Below are 23,917 nucleotides of genomic sequence, written 5' to 3' on the forward strand. Positions count from 1 at the left end.
GCTTTTCTCTGCTTTCTTGGTATCTTGTAACAGTATAGCGATCTTTTTTTTTTTTTTTTTTTCTCTGCTTTTGCTTTTCATCTTCTGTTTCTACAATATAGACTTTTTCATTCAGCTTACAATGTACGCACACTATGCCACCTACCCCATCTAGCCGATTCCCACATTCAGTCGTATTCATAAAGTGTTCTTGGAGTGTACGAGCATGTTACCTATATCTTCTGAACCAGCTCTTCAAGAGAAAACAGTATTCTCAAAGCTTTCCCCTGCTTTTTCTTTTCTATGAACTCTATCATGTCTCTCGACTTTTAGATAGCCCCTGACAGACCGAGACGGTGCGAAAGAAGCTTCATGAAGGCGCCCGTGGGTCGGGCTTGGATGTGATATACCTAAGCTAGGCAGGCGCTGAACAGCCGCACCTAAAAAGCTGCTACCCACAACTCCTCACTAGCAAGAAACCAAACGAAATTGAAGAGATGGAAATAAAGATATGAGGTTTCTGCAAACTGTAGCTAGCCTTTGTGGGGATATTCAAGAAAACAATAAAAAGGTTGTTTTGAAGAAGAAGCAAGCAGAAAACAGATTGCTAAGATGAAAACAAAAATGAGAAATCAGATACCTCAAAGAGAAACGCCCCCAGACCCCCAGGCATCAGCGTGAACACTATGCCAGCAAAGCGTGTTGATGAAGTACTAAACACATCCACAAAAACCAGGTTTGATACTTCCAGGTCGTCGTCAAGGCAGAAGGAAATTCAAGATCCAGGCATCGAGGAATTGAAGCCTCTCATCGCCATAGGTCCTGTCGACTGCCAGCGCGCTTGTGGCCTCCGTTACCCTCGGCACCAGGAATCTTTGGTGGAGGTTTGAGCCAACTGCCACGACTTCCAAAGCCACCAGCACTGCTGCCAACACTGGTACCCATGGTAGCCAGAGCGGCGAGCGCACCGCCTCCGTTTCCAGGACTGCTGCTACCCCAGCTGCGAGACTCATGGCCGGCTGATGATCTTGGTCGTGCTGCTTCTTCTTGCGGGACTGCTAGGAAGCCACCATAGCCATTACCGACAATAACACTTTTGCGTGCGTCGCCGCCGAAGCCGCCTTGCGCCCATTGAGGGCCGAGACCGCGAGCAGCACTGTATGCGCTCTGTGGGCGCCCACTACTACCTGATCCATGACGACCGTGAGATGGAGCTGGTGGTTGGTACGCTGTGAAAGCCCATTCCACTTCATCTAGACCCTTAGAAAAGACTTCCAGAGGCTGGTGCAATCCACGGGGCGGATTCATGGCTCCTACAACACTCTGGCGCTGATTGCCGCCGCCGTCCATAAAGGGTGTTGGAGGTGCGGGGAGCAGCATAATCTCAGCAAAGTCGGGGTCACGAACGTAAAGCTGCGAAAGAGCAGGCAGACCGTTTGCATGTAGTGACTGAGCCAGATATGCGTAGTATGAAGCAGCGGGTTTTTGTAGGCCATGGGCATCTTCTGAGTCGGTGAGTTCGTAGTGGAGGACCTTGAGAGAGATGGACTCGAGAGGTGGGAGATCGTTGAGTGAGAGAGCGAGAGAGTTTGAGACGGTTTCGACGATGGATAGGAAGTGTAGAGCCGAAGCATCGAACAGGAAGTGGTGTAGGTGGATAGGGTCGATACCGGTGCCGTTGAGTGAGAGGTCATTGAGGGTGTTGCGGTTGAGGGGTTTCTCGAAATAAACGCCCATACCCTCGGCGGTGATTCTAGGCGTGTTTTCGAAAGCTAGAGTGCGCAGAGCGGGGAAGTCTGGAAGCATGGGGGATTGGTAGAAGATGGTGTCGTCCAGCCAGGGCAAGTCAGTCATTGTGAGCTCACGCAGAGCTGGCAGCGAACCAAGGACGATACGCAGCGTGCTGGGCTCAACTTGAATACCCGAAATCTCGATAATCTCGAGCGCTTGCCAGTTGCGACGAGCAAGTTGTTCGAACGAGCCTTCGGAACCTGATCTGTAGCTCATCTTGCGGATATCGGGACAGCGTGCTTGCAGCTCGTGGACAAGGGGCATACAGGCCGGGTCGCCATTGAAAGCTCCGTCAGGTAGATCGACGTATTTCAAGTTTGGCAAAACAGATATGGTGCGGGCAAGGTCGGCCTTTGCGGTTTCTCGGGTCATGTACGGTAGCTTGAGCATAGTCACGCCATGTGCCAGGTTGGGATTTTCTCGTACGGTGCGGCAGAAGAGGGCCAATCTGATGGTGGGAACGTCGCCAGACTCAATGGGAGCTTTGAGGAATGTCTTTTTCTGTCTCTTCTCGGCCAGGATCTCCTCGAGTTCGCAGTAGTGGACGGCATCGATGCGGACGCTGCTGTATCTGGCCAGGGGTAAGTCGAGTGCATTGCTGGTGGAAGGAGAACTCACAAGACAGTGGCAGCAGCGTTGTACCATCGTCGACAGACTTGACCAGCCTTTGCTAGATCTCTCAAGTCGCATAACATGCATCCCTCGCCGGCTGTCGACCTCTCGCTAGGCTCGTATGTCTCATCCTGGGTATGCGGTGCGACCTGCACCATGATCTTTGTGAGTATGTCATTGGGAAGTTTGGCAGCAAAGTCACGTCCAGGACGAATAGCAAGGGGAGAAGAACGTTTTGGACTGTTGGTGGTGCTGCTGCTTTCCTTGTTATGTGATTTGGCGCGGAGATGCTTAAAGAAGCCCATGTTTGCGGCTCTCAGTTCGCGTTGCCTGGAGTTGATTGAGGTTTAGGAAAGATCGCGTTCCTCAGAAAGCCATCTTCCTCAGATACAACAAAAGGCAGTCACGGGCCACGAGGTGGTTGCACCTCTAGGAAATGCCGATACGCGCCGGACACCCCTGAAATCCGTCTGCTTTGAATTCCTCGCAACCCCGCGCCTGCCTGTTCCTGGCTTGGTGCGAGCAAGGTGTCAGTCTGAGACACGCTCGCACGGGCCTCGAAACCTTGACAAGCCCATCCTCTGACACGTATGAAACACGAACAAACAAAATCCGTAGAAACCTAAAGGTATATTATTATGACATCGCTACTCGTGCCACGACTCTCTACCGAGCTGCCAACTAGGTTGCTATCCTCCTTTGCGTAGCTTCCTTGCTCTGGCGATAGCCTGATCGTCTGACGCGCTGCTTGCTCCTTCTCCGCCTGAGCCTGATCCTGACCCTACGAGTTCTTCGTCGTCTTCATCACTTCCTTTCTGCTTTGGAGCCTTGCCATTGCCATCGCTGTCACTGTCTGGCTTGTCTTGTGTGCGTTGGAAGCTTCCGTCAATCTCGTCTGGCTCAACTGAAGGCCCGTTGTCCTCGTCACTGTCATCGTCATCCTCATCATCCCCCTCGAGCGTGTTATGTACCTCAGACTTTCTGCGGCGTTCAAAGTCTAGTGCATGTGATGCGCGCATCAGTGTACCAACTCTGTGAATCGCTCTGACCATTGGTGATGCTTGAGAAGATCCGGGTTTCTTGCGTTGGCGGATGTTGGGCGATGATAGATCAGTGTTGGATTCTCTGCGTGCTGGATCGACCCCAGTAGCTGTCGAAGGCGTAAGTGTAACGTTGTCTTGTGCTTCGAGGTCGTCCGAGTGTCTGCCTTCAATGCCTTCTGTGGGTTCTGCTTCTGCTTCCGTCTTGCTCAATTCGTACGGCAGTGGCACATCACGCGATGCGCGGTAACGGGTCACGCTGTGAACGTGTTAGCATAAAATTCACCATTTTGACATATTTGCGCAACATACTTGGTGCAATGTTCGTTCTCAACTCTGAACAATTGCCACATGCCACGTCGAAGGACTTCTGTAAAGGCAACCAGGAAGGATATCAGCGACGAATGTTGCACATTATGCCCGTAGATGGCGTAAAAGATCCAGTTGAAGCGAAGAATAGGATCAAGCACGATCGCCACGTAGTACCACCAGGCGTATTTGAAGCCCAGTGTGTTTCGCAGGAATGGATGTTTTGCGTACGGGTCCATCAAACTCCAGTCCATGACAATATCCCAGACGCTGCAGTAGACGCCATTGATGGTTGCCCAGAAGATGAACAAGACTCGCAATCTTTCGACCTTGTTGATACGCCACAGACTCAAGCTCATGTAGTAGAGAATCGTGCACATGTACTTGCCAAAGTTGGCCATGTGGGGGAACAGACTCCTTGTATCGGCATATCTGCGAAGACATTGGAGAGCACGCCAGATACCTGGAAGAGTCGCAAAGAATCCAAGCAGTCGAGAGTGTGACGAATTGCACTGTGCAGGATTATTCCAGTCGTTGGCATAGAGACAAAAGAATAGTTCAATGTTCTGACAAGGGTCAGCGGCTTGTCACCCAATTCTGCTCAAGAGCACTTACACCAAGAGCGTAGGTCTGGGAGCAAAACATGTCACCCAGGAAAAAGTCTCTAAACTCGACAGGAAAGACACCAGCGAGGCACAATCGCCACTGCATATGTCAGCTTGTATAGCACAGTTCTCGAGGGAGCGACTTACAGTCGAGTAGGCGAACCACAGACGACTACGATGGTATAATATAGGGAACGGGTTGAAAAGAATGAGACCTGAAACGCAAACGAGAACGACTGGCCACCAGACATAGAATGAGTCGTCAGTAAAGCGCTTGAAGTTGAGCCATATCGTCAGGCCAAAAACGAAGCCGAGAAGAGCAGGAATCTAGAACGACGTTAGGAGCATTCATAAAGGGGAACAGAGGCAATTACTTCTGTAAGCTGTCGCCAGTCGACATGATGCCGGGTGTCGAATTCGAAGATGAACGAGTAATTGACTTTGGCTCGGGACCATACTCGACATGCAACGCAGAATAGGAGCGAAAGGAACCACATCAAAAAGTAGCCGCCATAGATCTGTAGGGTTAGTTAGCATACAATCGAGCGAAACGGCAAGCACAATACTGCATACCTGAAGTAGGTAAGAGGTGTGAGAGACGATTGTCGGATCTTCATGCCATAAAAGCTGGGTACCATAGACAAGTCCTTCGATACCGAAGACGGTACCTGTAGCCAGAAGCACACCGTTGCGGAATACGCTTCCGGTATAATCACCCAATCTTGCAACTTTGGCCCGCAGCTTGCCCACTGCGATCTTGTGGTTACCACGTTCGAAGTAGCGAGCGTACATGTCTTCGACAGCTTGAATATGACCGTCCACGATTGTACTGTTGACAAAGTATGCAGTGTTGACCTTCTCAGACATGTATCGGCCAGATGGTCGCGCATTGACTGTCTTGTCGTATTTCTTGTTGATTTTGCGGAAGGCGGTCCTGTTGAGTAGAGCGTACGACTTGAGTAATTCCAAACCTCTGTAGTACTCGGCCAGAGCGATCTTTAGCTTGCGCTTAGCAGTTCTATACGGTACTTCCGGATGGCCACCTCTACGGATGTAGTCCCTGCTGTCGTCCATTGCGCGTGGGCCACTAGGGGTACCCAGCTGCTTCATGGCTTCGAATGTCTTGCCTGTTTGTGGGACTCTCTTTCTGCCAGGAATACCATTAATTGCCTTGGCCCAGCCATTCTGCATGTGGCCATTCTTCTTGATGAGCTGAGACTCTTCACCTCCAGCGGTGCTATTTCTGGATAACATGCCGTTTGACAAAAGATCTGTACTTTGTGATGGGCGCTTGGTCCTGGAGGTCGCGTAGAGAATCTCCTCCATGCGCTGGTCACGCATCATGTGTAGTTGTTCTCGCAGAACTTTGAGTCTTTCAGTAGCCTCATCCTCTTTCTTCTTGTAAAATTCTTCGATCTTTTCCAACTCTTTATCCAGGAACATGAAAAATTGAGATTGGCGGACGTCGATTTCTCGGTAAGCATCGAGAGCAATGTCATCTGGGGTAGAGTCGGAGCCACGCAAGCCGCTGAACATTCTTCTAGTGGGAGGTCGGGTAGGTTGAGCGTCCTGAACGCCAGGCATGGAGTTGACTCGTCTCGGTTGAAAAACACTCTTGTACCTAGAAGGGAGTTTGAAGGTAGGGTGTTTCGGAGTAGTCTCGCCAACCTGGTAGGCACTACCGGAAGACTCTTGACGCATGGCACTGCGACGGGCTGGAGTGCCCAGAGCAGGACCAGGCAGTTTCAGCGACCTGTTCGAGTCCTCACTTGGACGCGAAGCCCTGGGAGGACTTGTAATGTTGGGTGGAGAGCCAATGATACTCCCATAGCGTGTCATATGTCTTCCATCACCGTGTATTTGAAGAGGAGTGGTCTCTGCATCGTGCGCGCCTGGGATAGGCACGGCGGCGGTTGACGAGCCATGTTGGTCGCCGTCGTCTTCGGCGGCAGGGCGAACAGCACCCAGGTCTCCACTGCTGGCTCTTCTGTCACTCGTCCTGGTCGCGGGTCTGTTTAGGAATGCGTAGAAGGGGGCTCTTCCGAAAGTTGCAAGCGGCGACGAGTCGCGACGGCCATCGGACGGGCTTGTACGCTCGACTTTCTGCAGGGCGCGGCCAACAGCCTTGAGTTTCTTCTTTCCTTGCTACTCGACTGTCAGCCTTTGTGCTCGATCGCTGTCTGCGGGTGTCGTATCGAAGCGCAAACCTTGTAATCCAGATATTTAGCCCGCCATTCAGGTACCAGGTCGGACTCCAACTCTCTATCGCCGATTCGTCAGTGGCTGTTGACAGCATTGAGTGCTCGATGACTGTCTTACTTTGCGAACTTCATGACTGCTCGCGTGCTTTCATCCACCTCATATTAACACCATGTCTTTGTGGCACAGGATCAGGTTAAGAATGCCTTATCTTTGTATTTTTCTTGACGAGAACTAAACTCAAGTTTGTTGGCTCGAACCACTGACGCAAACGTGGGGATCTCTCGGCTTCTGATTGGGCCAACGAACCAATCACACAACGCTTCCATGTCTCCAGCGGTTTCACATGTTTTGTTTATTCACAGCAGGCATAAAATGGGACAAATGTGAAGTAGTGGATATAACTGTTTTCATTCGGATTGCTTACTTGCAATCATTGGTATTTCATGCTTTAATCATCATGCATTCGTTCTTGACCTCTTCAAGAGACAAGATGGAGTGGTTTAGTAGTTGTAACCACCGAACCGCTGCTGGAGCTGGTCGGGGGGACCCATCTGGTTGGGGTCGTACTGGTCGTACTGGCCGTACTGTCATGATTGTTAGCTTGTGTTCTGATGAAATGGAGGCCGGATAACAAGTACCTGCTGCTCGTAGAGGTGCTCAGCGTTCTTCTTGGCCTGGTGCTTGGCCTTCTCTCTGTCGACGTAGTCAAGACCCTTGGTCTCGCAGAGCTTGTCGACCTCAGCGCCGGCGAACGAAGCGAGAAGCTCCTTGGCGAACTCGTGGTTGACGGGCTTGCCCTCCTTGCGCTGTCTCTCCTCGAAGGCGTGCATGGCAGCGAACGAGGCACCACCAGCAAGGAGCTCGTGAGAGATGGAGCTCTGGTGGTCGTCGTTGTAGACCTGTTGGTAGGCGTCGTTGGATTCACCTGGAAGCTGTTAGTCTTGCTGATGGGCCAGAAAGACATTCGAGTGTGCTCACCCCAGCCGAACATTGTGAATGATTTGATGTGAAAAGGTTTGGTTTGAGAAGTTGTAAGTGGTGCAATGAAGCGTGTGTTGATGAAGGAAAGAGAGCAAGGCAAGAGAGGGGTAGTCGAGGAGCTTTATATGTGCTGTGTTGTCCCCAAGAAGGAAGCTGCCTTGCACAGCAGCTGCCCGCAGCCCCACCTATTAGCTCACTGCTCTCCAAGCCACGGTGAGCTTCCATGATCTGTCTTCACTTTCTACGAAGCACGATGACGCGGCGGTCCCTGAGCTCCTTCGTGAAACGAGTAGTCTAGATTCCCGAACTTCACAAGCCAATGACGAAGCGGGGCTAACCTGCTACTAAGAATACTCTAACCAATCCCAGAGCTGACCCTGCTGGCCCTGCGTTGCTGGTGGAAGATGAAACAAGAAATTGCATTCTAACGACAACAGACAGCGTCACTTGCATCAGCGTTTACTTGAAGCTCGATCATCGTCATCTCAATCTTCTTGTCTGCCGTCAGAAACGAGGGTCATGTTTCCCCACAGCTGCCAAGTTGGATTGGCGTAAACACACCGAACAAGCATCAGGCCAAGCCCCTTCCCGAGTGAACAAGCATGACTTCAGCGATCGGCCTTTTTGTGGCTTTTCCAGGCACAGCCACGAATGAGCCACACATCAGGGTTCGGGAAATGGAAGCGACGAGAAGCAGGAGGGGAAAGCATCGCTCAAGCAAAAGTCCGCATCAACAAATAACGCAGCCACACAATCAACATGTCGACCAGCAAGAGACTTCCCACAACTTCCGATTTCCCGTCCTCATGGACTCTGACCGTATCTCCTGGTAAGTTTGCACTTTGCCTATCTGGCGTGACCTTCATATCCACTGCCTCAAAACGTTCATTCACCGCATTCACCGCCTCCACCAGCAAGCGCCACGGACCACGTCCGACATCATATCTTGTTCACTGACCAGTCACCCAGCTCCGAGCTCGCAACGGCCAACAAACATCCTGATTCTCCTTCATGGCCTTGGTGATGCTCATCTTCCGTTTGCCCAGCTTGGCACCCAGATGAATCTCCCTGAGACAGCATGCGTCTCTATCAAAGCTCCTGAACCTCTTCCCTTTGAAGCATCTTCTTTTCACTGGGGTGACGATGTCATTTTTGACAATACAGTCGGCACCATTGATCCTGACGGTGGCTTCAAAAGAGTAGTGCCTAGACTGGTCAAGGAAGTCATTGAGGACACTTTGATCAAGAAATGTGGTTATCAATCTCGTGAGCTGATGCTCTTTGGATTCGGTCAAGGCGGTATGGTAGCTCTCAACATCGCAGGTAGGTCTCTTGTTTCACGAATTGTTCGGACAGCCTTGACACGTCTCCCAGTAAGTATGGAGAAAGAGCTAGGCGGAGTCATCAGTGTCGGTGGCCCTCTACCTAGCGAAGCTCCTGCATCTCTTTCCCCTAAGCGCAAGACTCCAATTCTGGTCTGTTCTGGTAATGACAGCCCTTGGGTCACTTCATCAGCTGAAGACAAGCTCAAAGCTGTCTTCGAGTCTGTTCAGCTTAATCGCTACAAGAGGTCTGGAGACACGATGCCGAGGAGTCGTGATGAGACGTACCCCATCATGCAGTTCTTTGCTAGGCGCCTTAAAAGCTCAGCAGGTGTTCCAGAGGGCAGTGTTGAGTTGACAGCTTGATGTTGCATCACTCAAACAAGCGGCGCTTCGGTAGAATGATGGCCCGAAGATCAGGGTCATATATACAACCACTTCAACATGACAACACGTGTACCAGCAATTGAAGTGCTTGTCCTCTTCGTGTCCCATTATGCTCATGAAATAAGCCACCTTCATCAGCTGCAATTGGACCTGTCATTTGCACGGTTCAGTCGTTCTATGACCACAATTCGAATTGGCATGAGGACTCCCAGACTTCCAGCAGACCTAATAGCAGGACCCAAGCACTGTTCATGGTCTATAGATAAACTCGAAAAAAACTCTAACCTAATCTCAGTTGACAGCAATCCTTCGATTTCAGTAAATGTAGAACATTGCACTGGCTAAGTGTTCTCGAGAATGGGAGTTGTTAATGTTCCTGATATCATGGTGTTGCCAACGTCGCGTCATCCATCCCTCGATGTCGTGATCAGCCATCTCTAGCTTTGGAACATCCTCGGAACCACAACATAACCAATGACAGTCGTTCTTGACTGCAAGAATGTGTAGGAGGCTCATCAATTGCTTGTTACAGACCTGATGTTTGATGGCGGCTAAGTACAAAGGACCCGCATGTCCAATTCAACGTGCCAGCCAAGAAGTAAGTACCGATGCACGAGTTTGATGCAAAAAGAGATGTAGGTCCATGAGTTTAGCCTTCGTGGTTTCCTCGTTACTTTGTTCACTCGTTCTTCGTTTTGAGATCGTCAATACTGCTCTTTTGAGTATCTTCTTCAACCATGTCCGAACCCGACAAGAAACACCAACCAGACCCCTACACCGAAGAACAAATCTCTCCAGCGTCCACCACCGACCTCGATACCAGCTACTCAAGCTACAAAAGCCATGAAGGCTCACCAATCGATCCAGCCGAAGCCAAAAGAGTGCTACGCAAGATCGACATGCGTATCGTTCCCATCCTCTTTGTTGTCTACCTCCTCCAATACCTCGACAAGAACTCTTTAAACTTTGCCGCTGCATATGGATTTCAAAAAGGCACACATTTGCACAAACAAGAGTACTCTTGGTTGGGATCGATTTTTTACTTTGGATATCTTGGTGCGCAGTTTCCGAGTGGTTGGTTGTTGCAGAAATTGCCTATTGCTAAGTTTCTTGGGACGACGACTGTTAGTGAGTGGTTATACCTTGGGTCTCGATGTTGGTTTTCGCGTGTACTGATGTGACTAATATTAGTTTGGGGTATTATTCTCATCACTACACCAGCATGCACCAACTTCGCTGGCGTAGCGACCAATCGCTTCCTCCTAGGTACCTTTGAAGCTGTTGTGAATCCTGGCTTCGTTCTCATTATGGGTAAGAAACAACCACTCATATCGCGCTCTGTCTCATTCTGATCATCTTATCAGGCATGTGGTGGACCGCCGCCGAACAGCCCCTCCGCCTCGAAGCATACTACTGCACCAACGGCATAGCAACCATGGTGGGTGGTCTCCTGGGCTACGCAATCGGACACATAACCACCGGCAGCCTCGCTCGCTGGCAATACGTCTTTCTCATCTTTGGCAGTGTCAGTATCGTCTGGGGTATTGTGGTCCTCCTCTTTTTACCCGACCTACCTTCGACTGCAAAGTTCTTGACTGAGAGGGAAAGATATGTTGCTGTAGAAAGAGTGGCTAGGAATAGGCAAGGAGTTAAAAACAGCAGGTTCAAGAGGTATCAGTTGGTGCAGACGATCAGGGATCCGAAGACTTGGATTCTTTTTGTTATGGCTGTGGGGGCGCAGGTGCCTAATTCTGCTTTGACGAGTGTCAGTATACCCTTCCGAAAAGAGATGGAGAGAGTGAAAGTTGACAACAGACAACACAGTTCACCTCCATCATCGTTTCTTCCTTCGGCTTCGACACCCTCGGCACCCAGTATCTCCAAATCCCTGGCGGATTCATTCAATTTGCTGCTCTGCTGGGTGGCGGATTCATCTGTTCACGCTTCCCGAACTCCCGTTGTATCGTTATGATCATCGCAAATTGTATCTGCATCATTGGAGCTGCTATGCTAGTCGCCCTCCCTTCCAGCAACAAATGGGGAAGGCTGGTAGCATTATGGCTATGCTATTTCCAGGGCCTCGGGTTTAGTATGAGTCTGACGATGGTGAGTAGTAATGTTGCGGGTTGGACGAAGAAACAGTGTACCGGAACGATATTGTTTGTGGGTTATTGTGTTGGAAACATTATCGGTAAGAGTTCTTCCTATCATTACCTTCACTCTGCTCCTAGTCTTGGAATGTTGAGAAGTGGATGTTGGCTAACTCAAACATAGGACCCCAAACCTTCAGAGATAGCGAGAAACCTGGTTATCACAGTGCTTACATAGCCATGTTGGTAGGCTATGTGGTTAAATTGGGTATGGTTGTTGTGCTGTACGTTTACATGTACACGGCAAACAAGAAACGAGATCGCGAGGCTGGAAACATGTCTGCTGAGGAAGAAAGACTGGCTATTGAGCAGGGTATGCAAGATGAGACTGAACTTGACAACAAGGGATTTAGATATACTCTGTAGCAATAGCCCACATACGGTATCAGTCATTCAATATGGCGTTGTAAGAAGGGGAAGTCGAGGAACGCTGAGCTTTCCTCGAACAAGCGTATCTACATGACATGGTGAGCAACAACTATTCTAATTACTCCGTTGTTTTTGGAAGGTCTGATTTGAGCATACAAAGGGCCAAGACATGCCAATCACAGTTTTCTAATTATGGTCTGAGCAAAGTCAGAACTCAGACGGACCGGGCCGTGTATAAAATGAAGGATTGCACATCCAGACCTTAATCACCTCTGCTCCTACGAGATCCTACCTTTCATCACTAAATTATCCTGACTAGCAGATGCCAACCAGCTCTTTCGCCTTTCCTTGGGGTTGGACCATTTATCGGACAATCTACACGCCAGAGTCCGACCAACTATGGCCGCGAGCAATGGACACTATCAATACCTACCTCGCTTGCAGCCTTCAAAAAACTCTAATCGAGAGCGGACTCGAGGAAGACTATGAGACGATGATAGCAGAGCTCGAGAATTACTGGATGGATGACGCTTCGCTATTCGATCAGGCCACCTTTGAGAATCTCCGTACACACTTTACTTCTTGGCTCCAAACTCAGGACACCGAAGACGAAGAAGGCGATAAAATGTTGCCTTGCGTCCGCTTCTGGACCTTTCTTGTTATCGATGAAACGAACCTCAAGATGATAGCAGATGCACCGGATCCCAACGGCAACCTAGTCAAGGCGAGCGCTAAACGGGCGCCCGTGATCAAGGTAGTCTCCGCTCAGCGCGACGAAGGCAGGTTGCCAGGCAGGACCAGACGAGGACCTCACAATGGGGAAGATGGCAAGATATTTCCTGGCTGGCTGAACTGCCGCATCTTGTATCTGCGAGAGCTGTGGGAGAAGGTGGATGAGTATATGGCGCTATATGAGATTTGTCCAAATGACTTTGAGGGGGAACCTCTTTGGGAACCATAAGTTGTGAGCTATCGTGGTGTATCAGGATGAGGAGCTGGTGACTTTTCACTTTGAGATATAAGATCAGACGAGCAGGGGACAATATAACAGAATGGAGGAAGAAGAACAAGGCCAACAAATGCAACAACTCAAGACATCAATAAAACCCATTCATAACTCATTACAAATTATCGACACCTTCTCACGCCCTAGCATACCTATACCTAAACTTCTGACTCCTCTCACCATCCCCATCTACACCATCAAACCCATCCTCACCCCCAAACTCTTCTCTGCCCCAAAACCCCATCAAAGCCTTCACCATCCCCTTCCTCTCATCCTCCAGCACTTCAATCCTCTGCTTCTGCGCCGCAATCTCCTCTTTCAAAGCTTTGACTTTGTTACGCCATGAATCTTCCCTCTTCTTAAGTGTAGATGATAGCTTAGTGTCAAAGTCGAGATTCAAGGCGTGTAAATCTGCTAATTCTGATTTTGTGGTTTCAAGTTCTGTGGTTGTGTCTTCGAGGGTTTGTGCAGTGGTGGCAGAGGCTGCGGTGAGGGTTTGCAGTTCAGCGGTTTTGGCGGCGAGGTCTGCTTCAGCGAGAGTGAGCGAGTTGGCCGTGGTTTGCAACTCGGATTGGGTTGTTGAGAGTGTGGTTTCGAGGTCGGTGACGCGAAGGGAGAGGGTATCGCGGGAAGTGCGCAGGCTGGTCATGCCTTCTTCGATCAGATCGATTGTGCGGCGGTGTTCTGCTCGTAAAGTTTTTAGAGCTGCAGAATCAGAGTCGGATGGAAGTGCTGGCAAAGTCCAGGACTCGCGGAGTCTTTCTATCTCCTCATGATGTTCTTTTTGCTGTGATTCGAGTTGAGTCTTCAGCGCTTGGAGATCCTTGTGGAGAGACTCTGCAAGATTTTGTGTTGAATCACGAGATGAAGAGGATGCTTTGTCTTCCATACGGTCAAAGTGTCGAAGCATATCCAGCTCTTCTCGCAAAGAAGATACTTCTTCACTTGCTTTTCTATAGCGCTCTTGTTCCTTCTTCAGTTGATCATACACATAGGTCTGAGACTGCTGAGCGTCACTGTCTGCTCTTGCCCAAGCATTCCTATCAGATGCATGCTGTTGCAAAGCAGAGTTCAATTCGTCTCGCGCTTTCTGCAGCTGTGCCTCGAGTTGTTCCAAGGTTGTATTTGACTTAGCATGGTCCTTTTCGGTGTCGTAAGCAGCAAGCCGCTGGTTTGCTTGTTGCAGTTGCTGGGCAAGTCCTCTAGTCATCTCTGCTGCCTTGGTATCGGCATCCTCATGAGCGACTTGCACGGCCTTCTCCTTGGCCGCGAGCGCATCTTGAGCTTGTTGTAATTGTTTCCTGAGATTGTCGCTTGTCAGGTCATCCTTGATCTGGGACTTGAGATCTGCAATAAGTTTGTCTTTAGTCTCGATTGCTTTACTCATCTCTTCCAACTGAGTCTGCAGGCCTGCGATCTGGCGTTCGAGTTCTTCTTGCTTTCCAGACGTCGAAGGCTCATCATCCATATCAACCTTGGTACGGTTGACGGCGACATCCTCTTCTTGATCATCTTTCGCTTGCTGTATTTCTCTTTGTGCATCAGACAATTGTTGTTGTGTACGTTCAAGCTCATCACTCTTTGCTTTGTGCTGACCCTCATTCCAGGTCTTCAAGTCTTGCATGTCATTCTCGGTCTCCCGAAGATTGTCTTGCGATTGCTTCAACTGACTTCGGATGTCTGCAAGCAGGTTGTCTTTCGCTTTCAGCTCATCCTTGACCTTGTCAAGCGAATTGTGAGTTTGACGTTCAGCCTCACGAGCCTGACTGAGTTGAATCTGCAAGTTGTGTATCTCAGCATCCTCACTGTCGTGCATCTGATCCAACTCTTTCGCGCGGTCGTCTGCAAGCTTGACAGCATCCTTCTCGTTGGCTTTTGATTCTTCAAGATCTGCTTGAAGGTCTTGCATTCGATTCTGATAGTTTCGAGACTCATCGCGCATGCGAGCCAGTTCATTTCGCAGTGTCTCCAGCTCATTCGCATCCTCAGAACGACCTCTACTTTGCGATCGATCGGATGTTCGGAACTGGCGAGAGGCGCGTTCCGTGTCGAGTTGAGTTTGTAAAGATTCGTTCAACGCGCGCAACTTTTGTAATTCTTGATACAGACTGTGGGGTTTCTGGTTGGGAGTACTGTCAAAGTGCGGCATGGGCGATCGCATAGATGAAATTGTGGGAGGACTCGAAGGTCGCTGGTTCTGGGACTCGCGCAATCGTGAGGTCGAGTATGATCGTCGTTGAGCGGAATCAGGCGTGGGATGGATAGAGACAGGACGGCCAGGAGTAAGCTCGGAGTAATAGTCCTCGACAGTAGGTTGCAGCATGTTCTTCTTTGCTTGTTCAAAATCGCCTTGATCAGGGCGAGGCGTTGTATCGTCGGCACCAGGTTCGCTCTGGGTACTGCGATTGAGTATAGGCGATTGATTGGGCGAAGAATTCGTCAAGAAGTCGGGTGTTGTCTCGTCGAAAAGATCTTGCTGTTCTTCCCATGCTGGTAGTGGTTGTTTGCGCGGTGTGCCTCTGAAGTATTTGGCTAGATTGACAGTAAAGTCTGTCGGGCCATCAATGTCATCACTGTGGATCTTGTCAACAACGCGATGGACGCTGGGCGAGTCCAAAGCGCTTAGTTCATCATCGAGGTTCAGAGCATCCAGATCCAGAGAATATTGTGTTTGATCGCGTTCATCGTCGCGAGCGGTGCGGTGAGGAGGCGGCACTGGCGGCGGCGGTGAAGACAACATTATCAGGCCGGCGGAACTCTAGCAATTAAGATGCTGATTATGAATATCTTGTCGAGTCGTGTTGATCTAAAAAAGTGCCTGTCGCGATGACTTGGACTGTTTGTTGTTGTCTGTGCACCCCATGCACCTTGACAAAAACGCGGGGTCGGCCTTTGGGCCTAAACTCCGCTCGCGCATGTGATTGTGATTCATACACATCTCGACCACAAGGACGAAAGGTTGACATGTTGGGTTGATGAAGACATTAATCATGTTTCTGATCTCTATCGGGCTGTATCATGTTTATGAGCTCCCAATTCGCTTCCAGGAACTTATCAGCCTCAGAGTATGAACGCCTTATATTTAAAACCATCACCATCAGAATCTCAATGCTTCGAATTCTTGGGCACATATGCACCATATGCGGGGTCAGAACATGCTATAGTCTCAGGTAGTGGTAGCATTGTTGAACTTCATTGTGTCTCTTGTGGACGGGTTGGTCTAGTCAAAATTCTTCATAAGGTCGTCAACAGCCCGAGCAGCATATCTCTTCCGCTCATTCTCTGACATGCCAGCAGTATGCTCTGTTGTATTGTCAGCTTGATTCAAATCACAGCACACTTCGTTCATACCTCTGATGGCCATCAATTGACTCATCATCTGCTCCATACCCTCAATCTGTAAAGCACTTCCCTCGTCCTCTTCATCGTCGTTGTCTGGGTCTAGCAGAGAAGCTTTCATGCCCCAAAGCTCTGCATTCATTTGTGCCTGCTCATCATCCATGTCTCCTATGTTCTCTTCGTCGTCGTCTTCGGCAGGCTGAGCAGACCATTCGTTTGCTTCAAGTATCTCTTTTGCTCTTTCCAAGCCTAGCTTTTCTCCATAGTCATTCTTTCCCTCAGCATCAATGTGCACATAGTCAAATCCAAGATCCAGACATATTTCGTCGGCCGCATCGGCGCGTTTGCCCTTGTTGCTGGGTGTGAGGTCCATGGCGAGTTTCGTGCCATCCCACATGCTACCACAAGCCTTCTTGACCACCTCATCCACAGCCTTCATCGTTTGTTCCACTTGCTCGGATATTGTGACTTCCTCTGCTGCATCTTCTGACTCTTTCTTTCCGCTGTCGAAGCAGTAGATCCATGCGCCCAGCGCCTCTACCACTTCCTTGGCTTCGGGTTTTAGAAATTCGGCTTTCCAGGCTTCAAGATCGGTAATTTCATCGATCCAGATGGGGATGTTGGCCGTGTAGTATGCGGTCTTGATGTTCCATTCGTGCGTAACGCCGGCGAGGGAGCCTGTGGATGGATCGGGAGTGGGCGCGGAACCTGTCAGAGCTGTCGCATTGGTAAGTCTATGCTGCTATCGAGATGTTGGTGCTCGGAAGAGGTAAGAGGGTCTACCTTTGACGACGCGGGAAATGTCGCAATCTGGTCTGCCTAGCACAAGGATGCGACGTGGATTCTTGATTTCCATGACTTTTTCTGGAAGATGCATGTTCACGGAAAGATTGAGCGAGAGAGTAAAGATGGAGAAGAGGTTTGAGATTGTTTGTTTCATTCGCCAACCATGTCACGTGTATCTAATTGTGAATCGTCCTTCCCTATTCTGCGTCTATCGGCAGAAGGCTGTGGAAGCGACTCAAGAGTGTCGACTCTGTGCGAGTCCCTTTGCGCTACGTCTGGATGCGTGGTTTAAAGCCCAACTTTTGGCTGGCTACATCGCCTGAAGCGACATTTGTAAAGCCCAAGCGCTCTGTTGACATGAAACTTTTATCCTTCTCTTCTTCTTGCATTCATCATCAAGACAAGCTTTTTGTCGCTTGCGTTTATCCACGGGGTCCACCTCTTTGACCTCTGGCTCTAATGACGGTAGCGCGACCTCTGGCCAGACCGACACCTCTTCCACGCACGTTTCTTGCTCTGAACATGGGCGCATTTCTGTCATTCCCAGTCAGCATGTCTCCTGTTTCAATCGATTGTATTCCACCAACCTCAACATGTCCGGAACGATAAAGTATCGGACGTGCGATCCTCTAATGTAGACCTGGTCCAGATGTGATACGCGACCATCTCTTGCTGTGACGGTGATGTCTCTGAGTTGGCAGTTCATGTTGTCCTCGGCTGTCATGTCGTCAGCGCGCTGTTCTCTCTTCTTGCCTGGTTGTTGTTGTGAGTCGCACCTTCGAGTAGCTTGCCACGGTAGACATTGCCAGATGTGATTTCGACGGTAACAATGTGACCCTGTGAGATTGCGCATCAGCATACGCTGTTTCCAATGCGACACAAGATAAAGATGCGCGTACGGTTGCTTCGTTGAGCAGCTTGATCGGGATTCCAATGGTAGAAGTCATGGCGAATGTGTGTAATTGGTGTCGTTCGACGTGAGAGTTGTTTTGGATATCGTAAAGGACGTGAGATAGATGCGCCGAGAGAATTAAGTCGTAGAGGAATGGGTCAGAAGCAGTCGAAGTTGTCGCCAGCGAGGACTGCGATGCGCGCGAATCTCTAGAGCTTCTGGCGGAGCAGCCTTGGCGCTGCTTCGTCTTGGCGGGAAACTTGAGACGACAACGCAGTCAATTGCTCTTTCTCGATAGTCAAACAGTCACAATGAATGTGTCAGGAACTTTGAGCTTCTTTAGGCTCTTCAGAGATCCATCTCTATGTCTGCCCCACCACACCGTGTCTACCTTCAACCATTTACCAATCCCTCTTTCTCGTGCCTTTGCCAAAGCAGATGGTGAAAAGAAGGTAGACATCCGGGCTGTTGTGCTTGACAAGGATAATTGTTTTGCTGTGCCAAAGGAGAATGAGGTTTATAAGCCATACACAGTGCGTTTTGAATTCACACATCTTCTTGAGCCCTATCTTCAGAAGGGTTCAATCATGTCTAATCATCTTCTAGGAACGATTCGAAGAACTCCGCAAAGCATATCCTGGATCCCGTCTATTGATTGTATCAAATTCTGCCGGCACTCTATCAGATCCTACTGGAGCAGAAGCAGATCTTTTGGAGAAGAATACTGGTGTCGAAGTCCTTAGACATAACACAAAGGTGTGCTTGTTAGTATTCACATTGACTCGATTCATCTGATCCAATAATAGAAACCTGGTTGCCATCCTGATGTGCTATCATATCTTCGGAATGCCCCGGATACAGGAGTCACCCATCCATCTCAAGTTGCCATTGTAGGAGACAGACTCTTCACTGATGTCATGATGGCAAACATGATGGGCTCATATGGTTTCTGGATCAGAGACGGTGTTGTGGAAGAGAAAGGGATTGTAAGTTGAAGTCATGAATTCGTGATAACATTGCTGATAATGTACAGTTCGTGAGACTCGAGAGAAGTCTTGCAAGCTTTCTCACTCGTCGCGGCTACGTTCCGCCATCCCCTCAAAGCCAGTTCGAGTAGACTCTTCAGTGCCACATCTTGTTTCGCAGCGACCTTGCCCCGATGCTGCTGAATTGGCAAGGTCCTGAAGTAAGCTTTTCGTGAGCAGGTAACATGCCGCCAGGGAACGGAACGGTCAAGACTGATGTGTACTGATCGGACGGATAGTCTGTGATGTGACCATCTCCAGTCGTATCAGCCGCGACAAGCAGACCCTGGTTTCCGCCAATGAACCACTCTTCATCTTTGGACGAGGGCAACGAGATATGTGCCAGACCGGATGTATACACAACCAGCTATCCTCGTCAGCAAGCGGAACGACATCAAATCATCGAGTGAGAGCCATACCTGAGGAGTCGGGGCATTGTGTCTGCTACCATTGAATCTTGGTGGAATGATGGTGTACGAAGCACTGCTAGCATTGAAGTTGAACGTCAAACTGCCAGCGATACCAGGCTGTGACGAATCGATCAATGGTGTCGAGAATCGCCAACACTCGAGCGCTGATTCGTTTGCAGCATTAGTGACCAAGGCAGTAGCCGTAAGATAGTCATCTGCTCGGACGCCTGCGCAGAGCAAAGCAAGAACAGTGGTTGCCAGATAGAAATGCATGTTGGAGATATGTTCGTAGAAGAAGGAATATGGTATGAATGGATGTCAAGACAAAACTTGAAGTGAGAAGAAGTTTATAAGACTGAAGTGCTGCGGAGCAAATGAAGTCATACCGCATATGACTTGATTTAGTACCAGTTTGTGTAACCTCTCATGTGGTATTAAAGCTTGCCGTAATGCTACTGCAGCATCACCGTTACTATTCACATGGTGGATACTGCTCTTTCACTTGTGCTCAACTCGAAGCCGAAGTATCCGCAGCACAACTTCTGATGTCATTGTCAGATCCATCACTCCGCCGCGGAATCAACTGCTCCAACACGAAAAAAAAGGGGTTACAAATACGTGATCAACGCGACGTTCTCGTGAGCATCAATGACGCTCTTTGATGCGCGTAGACAAATTCCCCTCCCGCCCTAGCCTTCTGCAAGCCGTGGCTCGGCCCGTCTCCACAAGTTTCACTGCCGGCTTGTCTTTCCTTGCTCGCATCACTTTCCACCGAAACACATCCCAGCATCCAAAACATAAACTATCACAGACAACTACAACAACAATGGCGGGAAAGGGCCATTCGACGACAGAAATTCCGTTTCGTGCTGCCGATGGCGTGTCGAGATTCTTTCTTTTCGAGGCTTTGCGTACGGGCTGTGAGGAAATTGGTTCTGCGTCTGAGCAACTCGAGTCTGCGCGTGATAAAGCCGAGAAGATGCTCATCAAGGACTCATCTATTGAGTTTGAATCTCTGCTTCAGGAAGTATGTCGTGGTCTTCATTATTTTCAATGATGCAAATATGGTTTGCTGACAAGAAAAATTGCAGATTCTAGAATCCTGTGTGAAGAGTTTGCAGACACATGCTACTATTGTTGAAGCTGTTGCTGAGACAATGAATGGTAATGTTGAGCAGTCTGATGGAACCGACAGAAAGGAATCGATCAAGTATAGATTGCTTGTTGATCAGATCAAGGATGCTGCAGCTGGAGTGGAGCAATTGAGGAGTGTGAACGTAAGTTTTCTGCTTCTCGTTTCTAAGAGACTTAGTCACTGTATCATCCCTCTATATCATTCAACACTGACACATTTCCGCAGCTCAAGAAAGAAGAGTCACCTCCATTACCAACCGAAAGTGACTTTGACTCGGAGCCGGAAGTGCAATCATCCAAAAAGCCAAAGAGTGGCAATTCAGAGCAGACCACTCTTCCCGACAATAATAAGTCCGAGTCTGAGTACACCTCCAACACTCCAGCATCAGTCACTGGAACTCCATCATCTGAGCTTCAAGACGAAAAGCCAATGCAGGGCAAGGGCAAGAAGCTCGGCAAGCCGCCCAAGCCATCAAATATCTACAGTGCTTCTTCAAAAGCCTCCAATGGCACTAGCGAGGCCATCCCTAAGCTCAGGACGGACAACGATACCCCTATGACCAACAACGACCATCCACCTACAACCCCCAAGCCCGGCCCAACAAACCAAAGCTTCATCGACTCAGAAGACATCAACGCAGAAGTAGAAGCCCGTCTCGCCGCCAAAGAACAAAAACGTCTAAAGAAGAAACAAGCAAAAAAGCGCAAGCGCGACTCCGTGGCCTCAGATATCTTTTCTCCAGATCCCAAAGCCGAGGCTGAGCATGGAGAAATCTTGCCAGCAAAGAAGAAAGCACGTGTTGAGAAGATTGATGTTGATGATGGAAAAGGAAAACGTCAGAACGTTGATGATGCGAATGGTGGTAAAGTAAAGGCCAAGAAGCAGAAAATCGAACCAAGTACGGAGAAGGAGGAAGCGAATAAAGCGAAGCGCAGACGTTCTTCTAACATGTCTGGTACGGAGACGGTTGCTGCTCCTGAAGTCAACAATCGCAAGAGCAAGAAGCGCCGCGTGGATTCTTGATCCAGGGGGACAGAGAGAACATTTGGCCCCATGAGCAATCGATGACGAGATCTGCTATTGCTGCATCAACATTTATCCATGTTATCATGAGATGGCTATCAAGGAACGAGGAAATGAGAGCCGGAGAAAGTGATTGGCAATGGCCACCAACACGACATTGCTCTGTACATAGGCATCCAAGACTTGCTGTCTGCACGATAGCCCGAGAAACATTACTCTAGACAAAGAACATAATTACACACATTGCTCATCAAATCAAAAGACAACAAACTCCATTCCTACATTGGACTACCTAGTCTCGACACTAGATCTTACTTCCACCATCCTTCTTGACCCAAGCCCTTTCCACAAACGCCTCCACATCACCCCAAAGGTCTGCAGGTTTCTCCATAGCAGCAAAATGGCCTCCTCGCTCATGACTAGCGGTATGGACAAAGTTGCCACCCTCCTTGACCCAAGACACTGGTGTAGGATAGAGCTCCTGAGGGAAGTAGGAATAACCTTGGGGCTTGTTGGAGGCCTTTGCAAAGCGTGGTGTAGACTTAGGTCCAGATTGGGATGCGAACATCTGTAGATGAGCAAAAAGTGTTAGCAAAGTGCAGAAACGAGAACGAAGGGGGTTTAGAGAGGACAAGGCTTACCGATCTATAGGGATAGATGCATCTGGCATAAGTCTCCGTCAACCAATACAACGACACCGAATCCAATATCTCATCAACACTCGGATCCTCATCCGTCCATTCCAAAAACTTCTCTCCAATCCAAGACAACAGAGCCAAAGGTGAGGAACTCAGCGTCAACCCGATAGTAGCAGTTCTAGTGCCGTGCTCTCTAGCATAAGCACTTCCAGAATCTCTAAATGCTTTTCCTCTTTCCAGACCTTTTTTCTCGATTTCAGAGATGGGCAGGGAGTCTGCGTTAGCTGGGGGAGGTAGGTTGTAGAGGTTTTGATGGAAGGCTTTGCAAGAGGCGGATTCCACGCCTAATTGCCGAGAAATGAAACTGCCGAGGTCGCCGCCTTGAGCGATATATCCGTCTCCAAAACCCAGAGCTTGCATGACTGCATCCATGACTGGTGCGATATGTTCGCATTTGAAATCTCTGTCTGTTGGAGGAGCAGAGGAAAACGCATAGCCAGGAAGCGAGGGCACGATGATGTGGTAAGGCAAGCTCGAAGGATCTGGATATTGTTTCTTGATCAAGTCAAGCATAGACAAGAATTCTAGGACACTGCCTGGCCAGCCGTGGAAAAAGGCGATAGGGATAGCATTGGGAGACGTAGAGAACAGAGCCAGGAAGTGGATGGAGAAGTCCGAGCCATCGGGATCAGTAACCGGGATTGTAAAGTTTGGGAATGAGTTGATGTGGTTTTCGCATCTTCTCCTGTTTTGTTTGTTTGTATCAGTCTTTGGTATTTCTTATTCGAAGGATGGTTTGGAAGAAGGGAGCTTACCAGTCATGAGTGGTTTCCCAGTGTTTCTTGGCTTTGATGAGCCAGTCTCTGTTCATACCGAAGCGACGGTCTGTTTGCTGATTCTCATATGTTGCGGGACCAATCTTTGAATGGGTGATCAGATGTTTCATGGATTGAATGTCATTGGCATCGATTTCCACCTTGAAAGGTTTAGGCTGAACCTTTGCAGTAGAGGGCACTTGAGCATAGTTGGCCATGATGCAAGAATGAAGCTTGAGATATTGACCGAGAGTAGCGAAAAGAGATAGGAACCTAACTTCTGGGCCTTCTAGAAAGAAATATATATGTATGTATACTCACACTGGTGACGATCGCTCGCATTTGTAATTGCATGGACGATGATGTAGTTCCCCGAGTCCCCGCGTGGAAGATCTACCCTAGCAAACCTCGGATATCTGTCTACTTCGGTCCCGGCAGCAATGTTGAAATTCTGTCCGAAATCCGATATCAGGTGAGGGAACAGACAAAAAACTGCTCGAGCGCTGGAGATCATCATCAGGATACGAAGAGAGTGTTAAGAGCTAAATTGATGCAAGCGGTGTGATTGACGGTACTGTTGGAAAGCTATAAGGTTTAGGGTATGTTGTTGTTGATGCTCGGATGGGGACGGATGTCAACGGCGGAGCTGGGTCGCGCCTTCTTAAGACAGGGTGCCTGCCAAAGTAAAGAACAAGCTTATATAATTGCCAAAGGAACTTGATTTTTTAGACTACTAGCGCATAGCACAGTTATATACTAAATCCGCCAAGCAATAGCTTACTCTAGCTTTATAATAACATCCTCCCCTACTTAGACTAAAGCACCTACTTTAGTATTATTACTAGTATTAATAGAAATTAACAATATAAAGGAAATAATTAGTTAGGCTTTAGAGAAGCCTTAGTAGCATAGCTTATTATAGCTAGAGGCAGCTTTTCCTCTTATAACTTTAGTTATAGCTAGGAAATTTATCTCTACTAACTCTAACTAGCTATTATAGTCTTCTAATTACCTATAACTACTATTATAGTAACATACATCTCTCTTAGTTCCTTAATTATTTCTTATTATAGCTAAAGCAGCTAATTTTACTTAGTTAGG

The 23,917-nt window shown here is 48.9% G+C and overlaps 12 protein-coding genes across 12 annotated transcripts; 6 read left to right on the plus strand and 6 right to left on the minus strand.

The window, feature by feature from the left end:
* Nucleotides 1–786: 786 nt before the first annotated feature.
* M437DRAFT_57753 (uncharacterized protein) lies at nt 787–2,687 on the minus strand (the record flags this gene model as incomplete). The annotated part of the gene is made up of 2 exons (XM_041023273.1): nt 787–2,341; nt 2,389–2,687. 2 exons carry the CDS (start codon nt 2,685–2,687, stop codon nt 787–789), a joined length of 1,854 nt encoding a protein of 617 aa, XP_040876133.1.
* Nucleotides 2,688–3,826: 1,139 nt separating this feature from the next.
* Nucleotides 3,827–4,234, plus strand: M437DRAFT_57742 (uncharacterized protein; the record flags this gene model as incomplete). The annotated part of the gene is made up of 1 exon (XM_041023272.1): nt 3,827–4,234. One exon carries the CDS (start codon nt 3,827–3,829, stop codon nt 4,232–4,234), a length of 408 nt encoding a protein of 135 aa, XP_040876134.1.
* Nucleotides 4,235–7,038: 2,804 nt separating this feature from the next.
* On the minus strand, nt 7,039–7,529 carry M437DRAFT_69464 (uncharacterized protein; the record flags this gene model as incomplete). The annotated part of the gene is made up of 3 exons (XM_041025285.1): nt 7,039–7,122; nt 7,177–7,463; nt 7,517–7,529. The coding sequence occupies 3 exons, from the start codon at nt 7,527–7,529 to the stop codon at nt 7,039–7,041; spliced, it is 384 nt and encodes a 127-aa protein (XP_040876135.1).
* A 749-nt stretch (nt 7,530–8,278) lies between these two features.
* M437DRAFT_78561 (alpha/beta-hydrolase) lies at nt 8,279–9,207 on the plus strand (the record flags this gene model as incomplete). Its single annotated transcript, XM_041027008.1, has 3 exons — nt 8,279–8,348; nt 8,489–8,842; nt 8,894–9,207. 3 exons carry the CDS (start codon nt 8,279–8,281, stop codon nt 9,205–9,207), a joined length of 738 nt encoding a protein of 245 aa, XP_040876136.1.
* Nucleotides 9,208–9,965: 758 nt separating this feature from the next.
* M437DRAFT_78562 (MFS general substrate transporter) lies at nt 9,966–11,744 on the plus strand (the record flags this gene model as incomplete). The annotated part of the gene is made up of 5 exons (XM_041027009.1): nt 9,966–10,356; nt 10,420–10,539; nt 10,593–10,993; nt 11,053–11,419; nt 11,503–11,744. The coding sequence occupies 5 exons, from the start codon at nt 9,966–9,968 to the stop codon at nt 11,742–11,744; spliced, it is 1,521 nt and encodes a 506-aa protein (XP_040876137.1).
* Nucleotides 11,745–12,159: 415 nt separating this feature from the next.
* M437DRAFT_88058 (uncharacterized protein) lies at nt 12,160–12,708 on the plus strand (the record flags this gene model as incomplete). The annotated part of the gene is made up of 1 exon (XM_041028756.1): nt 12,160–12,708. One exon carries the CDS (start codon nt 12,160–12,162, stop codon nt 12,706–12,708), a length of 549 nt encoding a protein of 182 aa, XP_040876138.1.
* Nucleotides 12,709–15,973: 3,265 nt separating this feature from the next.
* Nucleotides 15,974–16,969, minus strand: M437DRAFT_88060 (uncharacterized protein; the record flags this gene model as incomplete). Its single annotated transcript, XM_041028757.1, has 3 exons — nt 15,974–16,056; nt 16,105–16,809; nt 16,876–16,969. 3 exons carry the CDS (start codon nt 16,967–16,969, stop codon nt 15,974–15,976), a joined length of 882 nt encoding a protein of 293 aa, XP_040876139.1.
* Nucleotides 16,970–17,300: 331 nt separating this feature from the next.
* On the minus strand, nt 17,301–17,825 carry M437DRAFT_57953 (putative small nuclear ribonucleoprotein Sm D3; the record flags this gene model as incomplete). The annotated part of the gene is made up of 4 exons (XM_041023309.1): nt 17,301–17,412; nt 17,466–17,595; nt 17,655–17,715; nt 17,778–17,825. 4 exons carry the CDS (start codon nt 17,823–17,825, stop codon nt 17,301–17,303), a joined length of 351 nt encoding a protein of 116 aa, XP_040876140.1.
* A 256-nt stretch (nt 17,826–18,081) lies between these two features.
* Nucleotides 18,082–18,887, plus strand: M437DRAFT_58108 (HAD-superfamily phosphatase; the record flags this gene model as incomplete). The annotated part of the gene is made up of 4 exons (XM_041023339.1): nt 18,082–18,303; nt 18,377–18,526; nt 18,577–18,756; nt 18,804–18,887. 4 exons carry the CDS (start codon nt 18,082–18,084, stop codon nt 18,885–18,887), a joined length of 636 nt encoding a protein of 211 aa, XP_040876141.1.
* Nucleotides 18,888–18,892: 5 nt separating this feature from the next.
* M437DRAFT_57834 (uncharacterized protein) lies at nt 18,893–19,478 on the minus strand (the record flags this gene model as incomplete). Its single annotated transcript, XM_041023283.1, has 2 exons — nt 18,893–19,162; nt 19,215–19,478. 2 exons carry the CDS (start codon nt 19,476–19,478, stop codon nt 18,893–18,895), a joined length of 534 nt encoding a protein of 177 aa, XP_040876142.1.
* A 553-nt stretch (nt 19,479–20,031) lies between these two features.
* On the plus strand, nt 20,032–21,228 carry M437DRAFT_22492 (uncharacterized protein; the record flags this gene model as incomplete). Its single annotated transcript, XM_041019044.1, has 3 exons — nt 20,032–20,232; nt 20,297–20,482; nt 20,566–21,228. Coding segments are annotated over 3 exons (1,050 nt in total), but the record flags the coding sequence as incomplete, so codon positions are not given.
* A 439-nt stretch (nt 21,229–21,667) lies between these two features.
* M437DRAFT_58048 (alpha/beta-hydrolase) lies at nt 21,668–23,034 on the minus strand (the record flags this gene model as incomplete). Its single annotated transcript, XM_041023324.1, has 3 exons — nt 21,668–21,904; nt 21,996–22,746; nt 22,817–23,034. 3 exons carry the CDS (start codon nt 23,032–23,034, stop codon nt 21,668–21,670), a joined length of 1,206 nt encoding a protein of 401 aa, XP_040876144.1.
* Between the last annotated feature and the right edge of the window lie 883 nt (nt 23,035–23,917).

The sequence above is a fragment of the Aureobasidium melanogenum genome, assembly GCF_000721775.1.
Source record: "Aureobasidium melanogenum CBS 110374 unplaced genomic scaffold scaffold_27, whole genome shotgun sequence".
Taxonomy (NCBI): Eukaryota; Fungi; Ascomycota; class Dothideomycetes; order Dothideales; family Saccotheciaceae; genus Aureobasidium; species Aureobasidium melanogenum.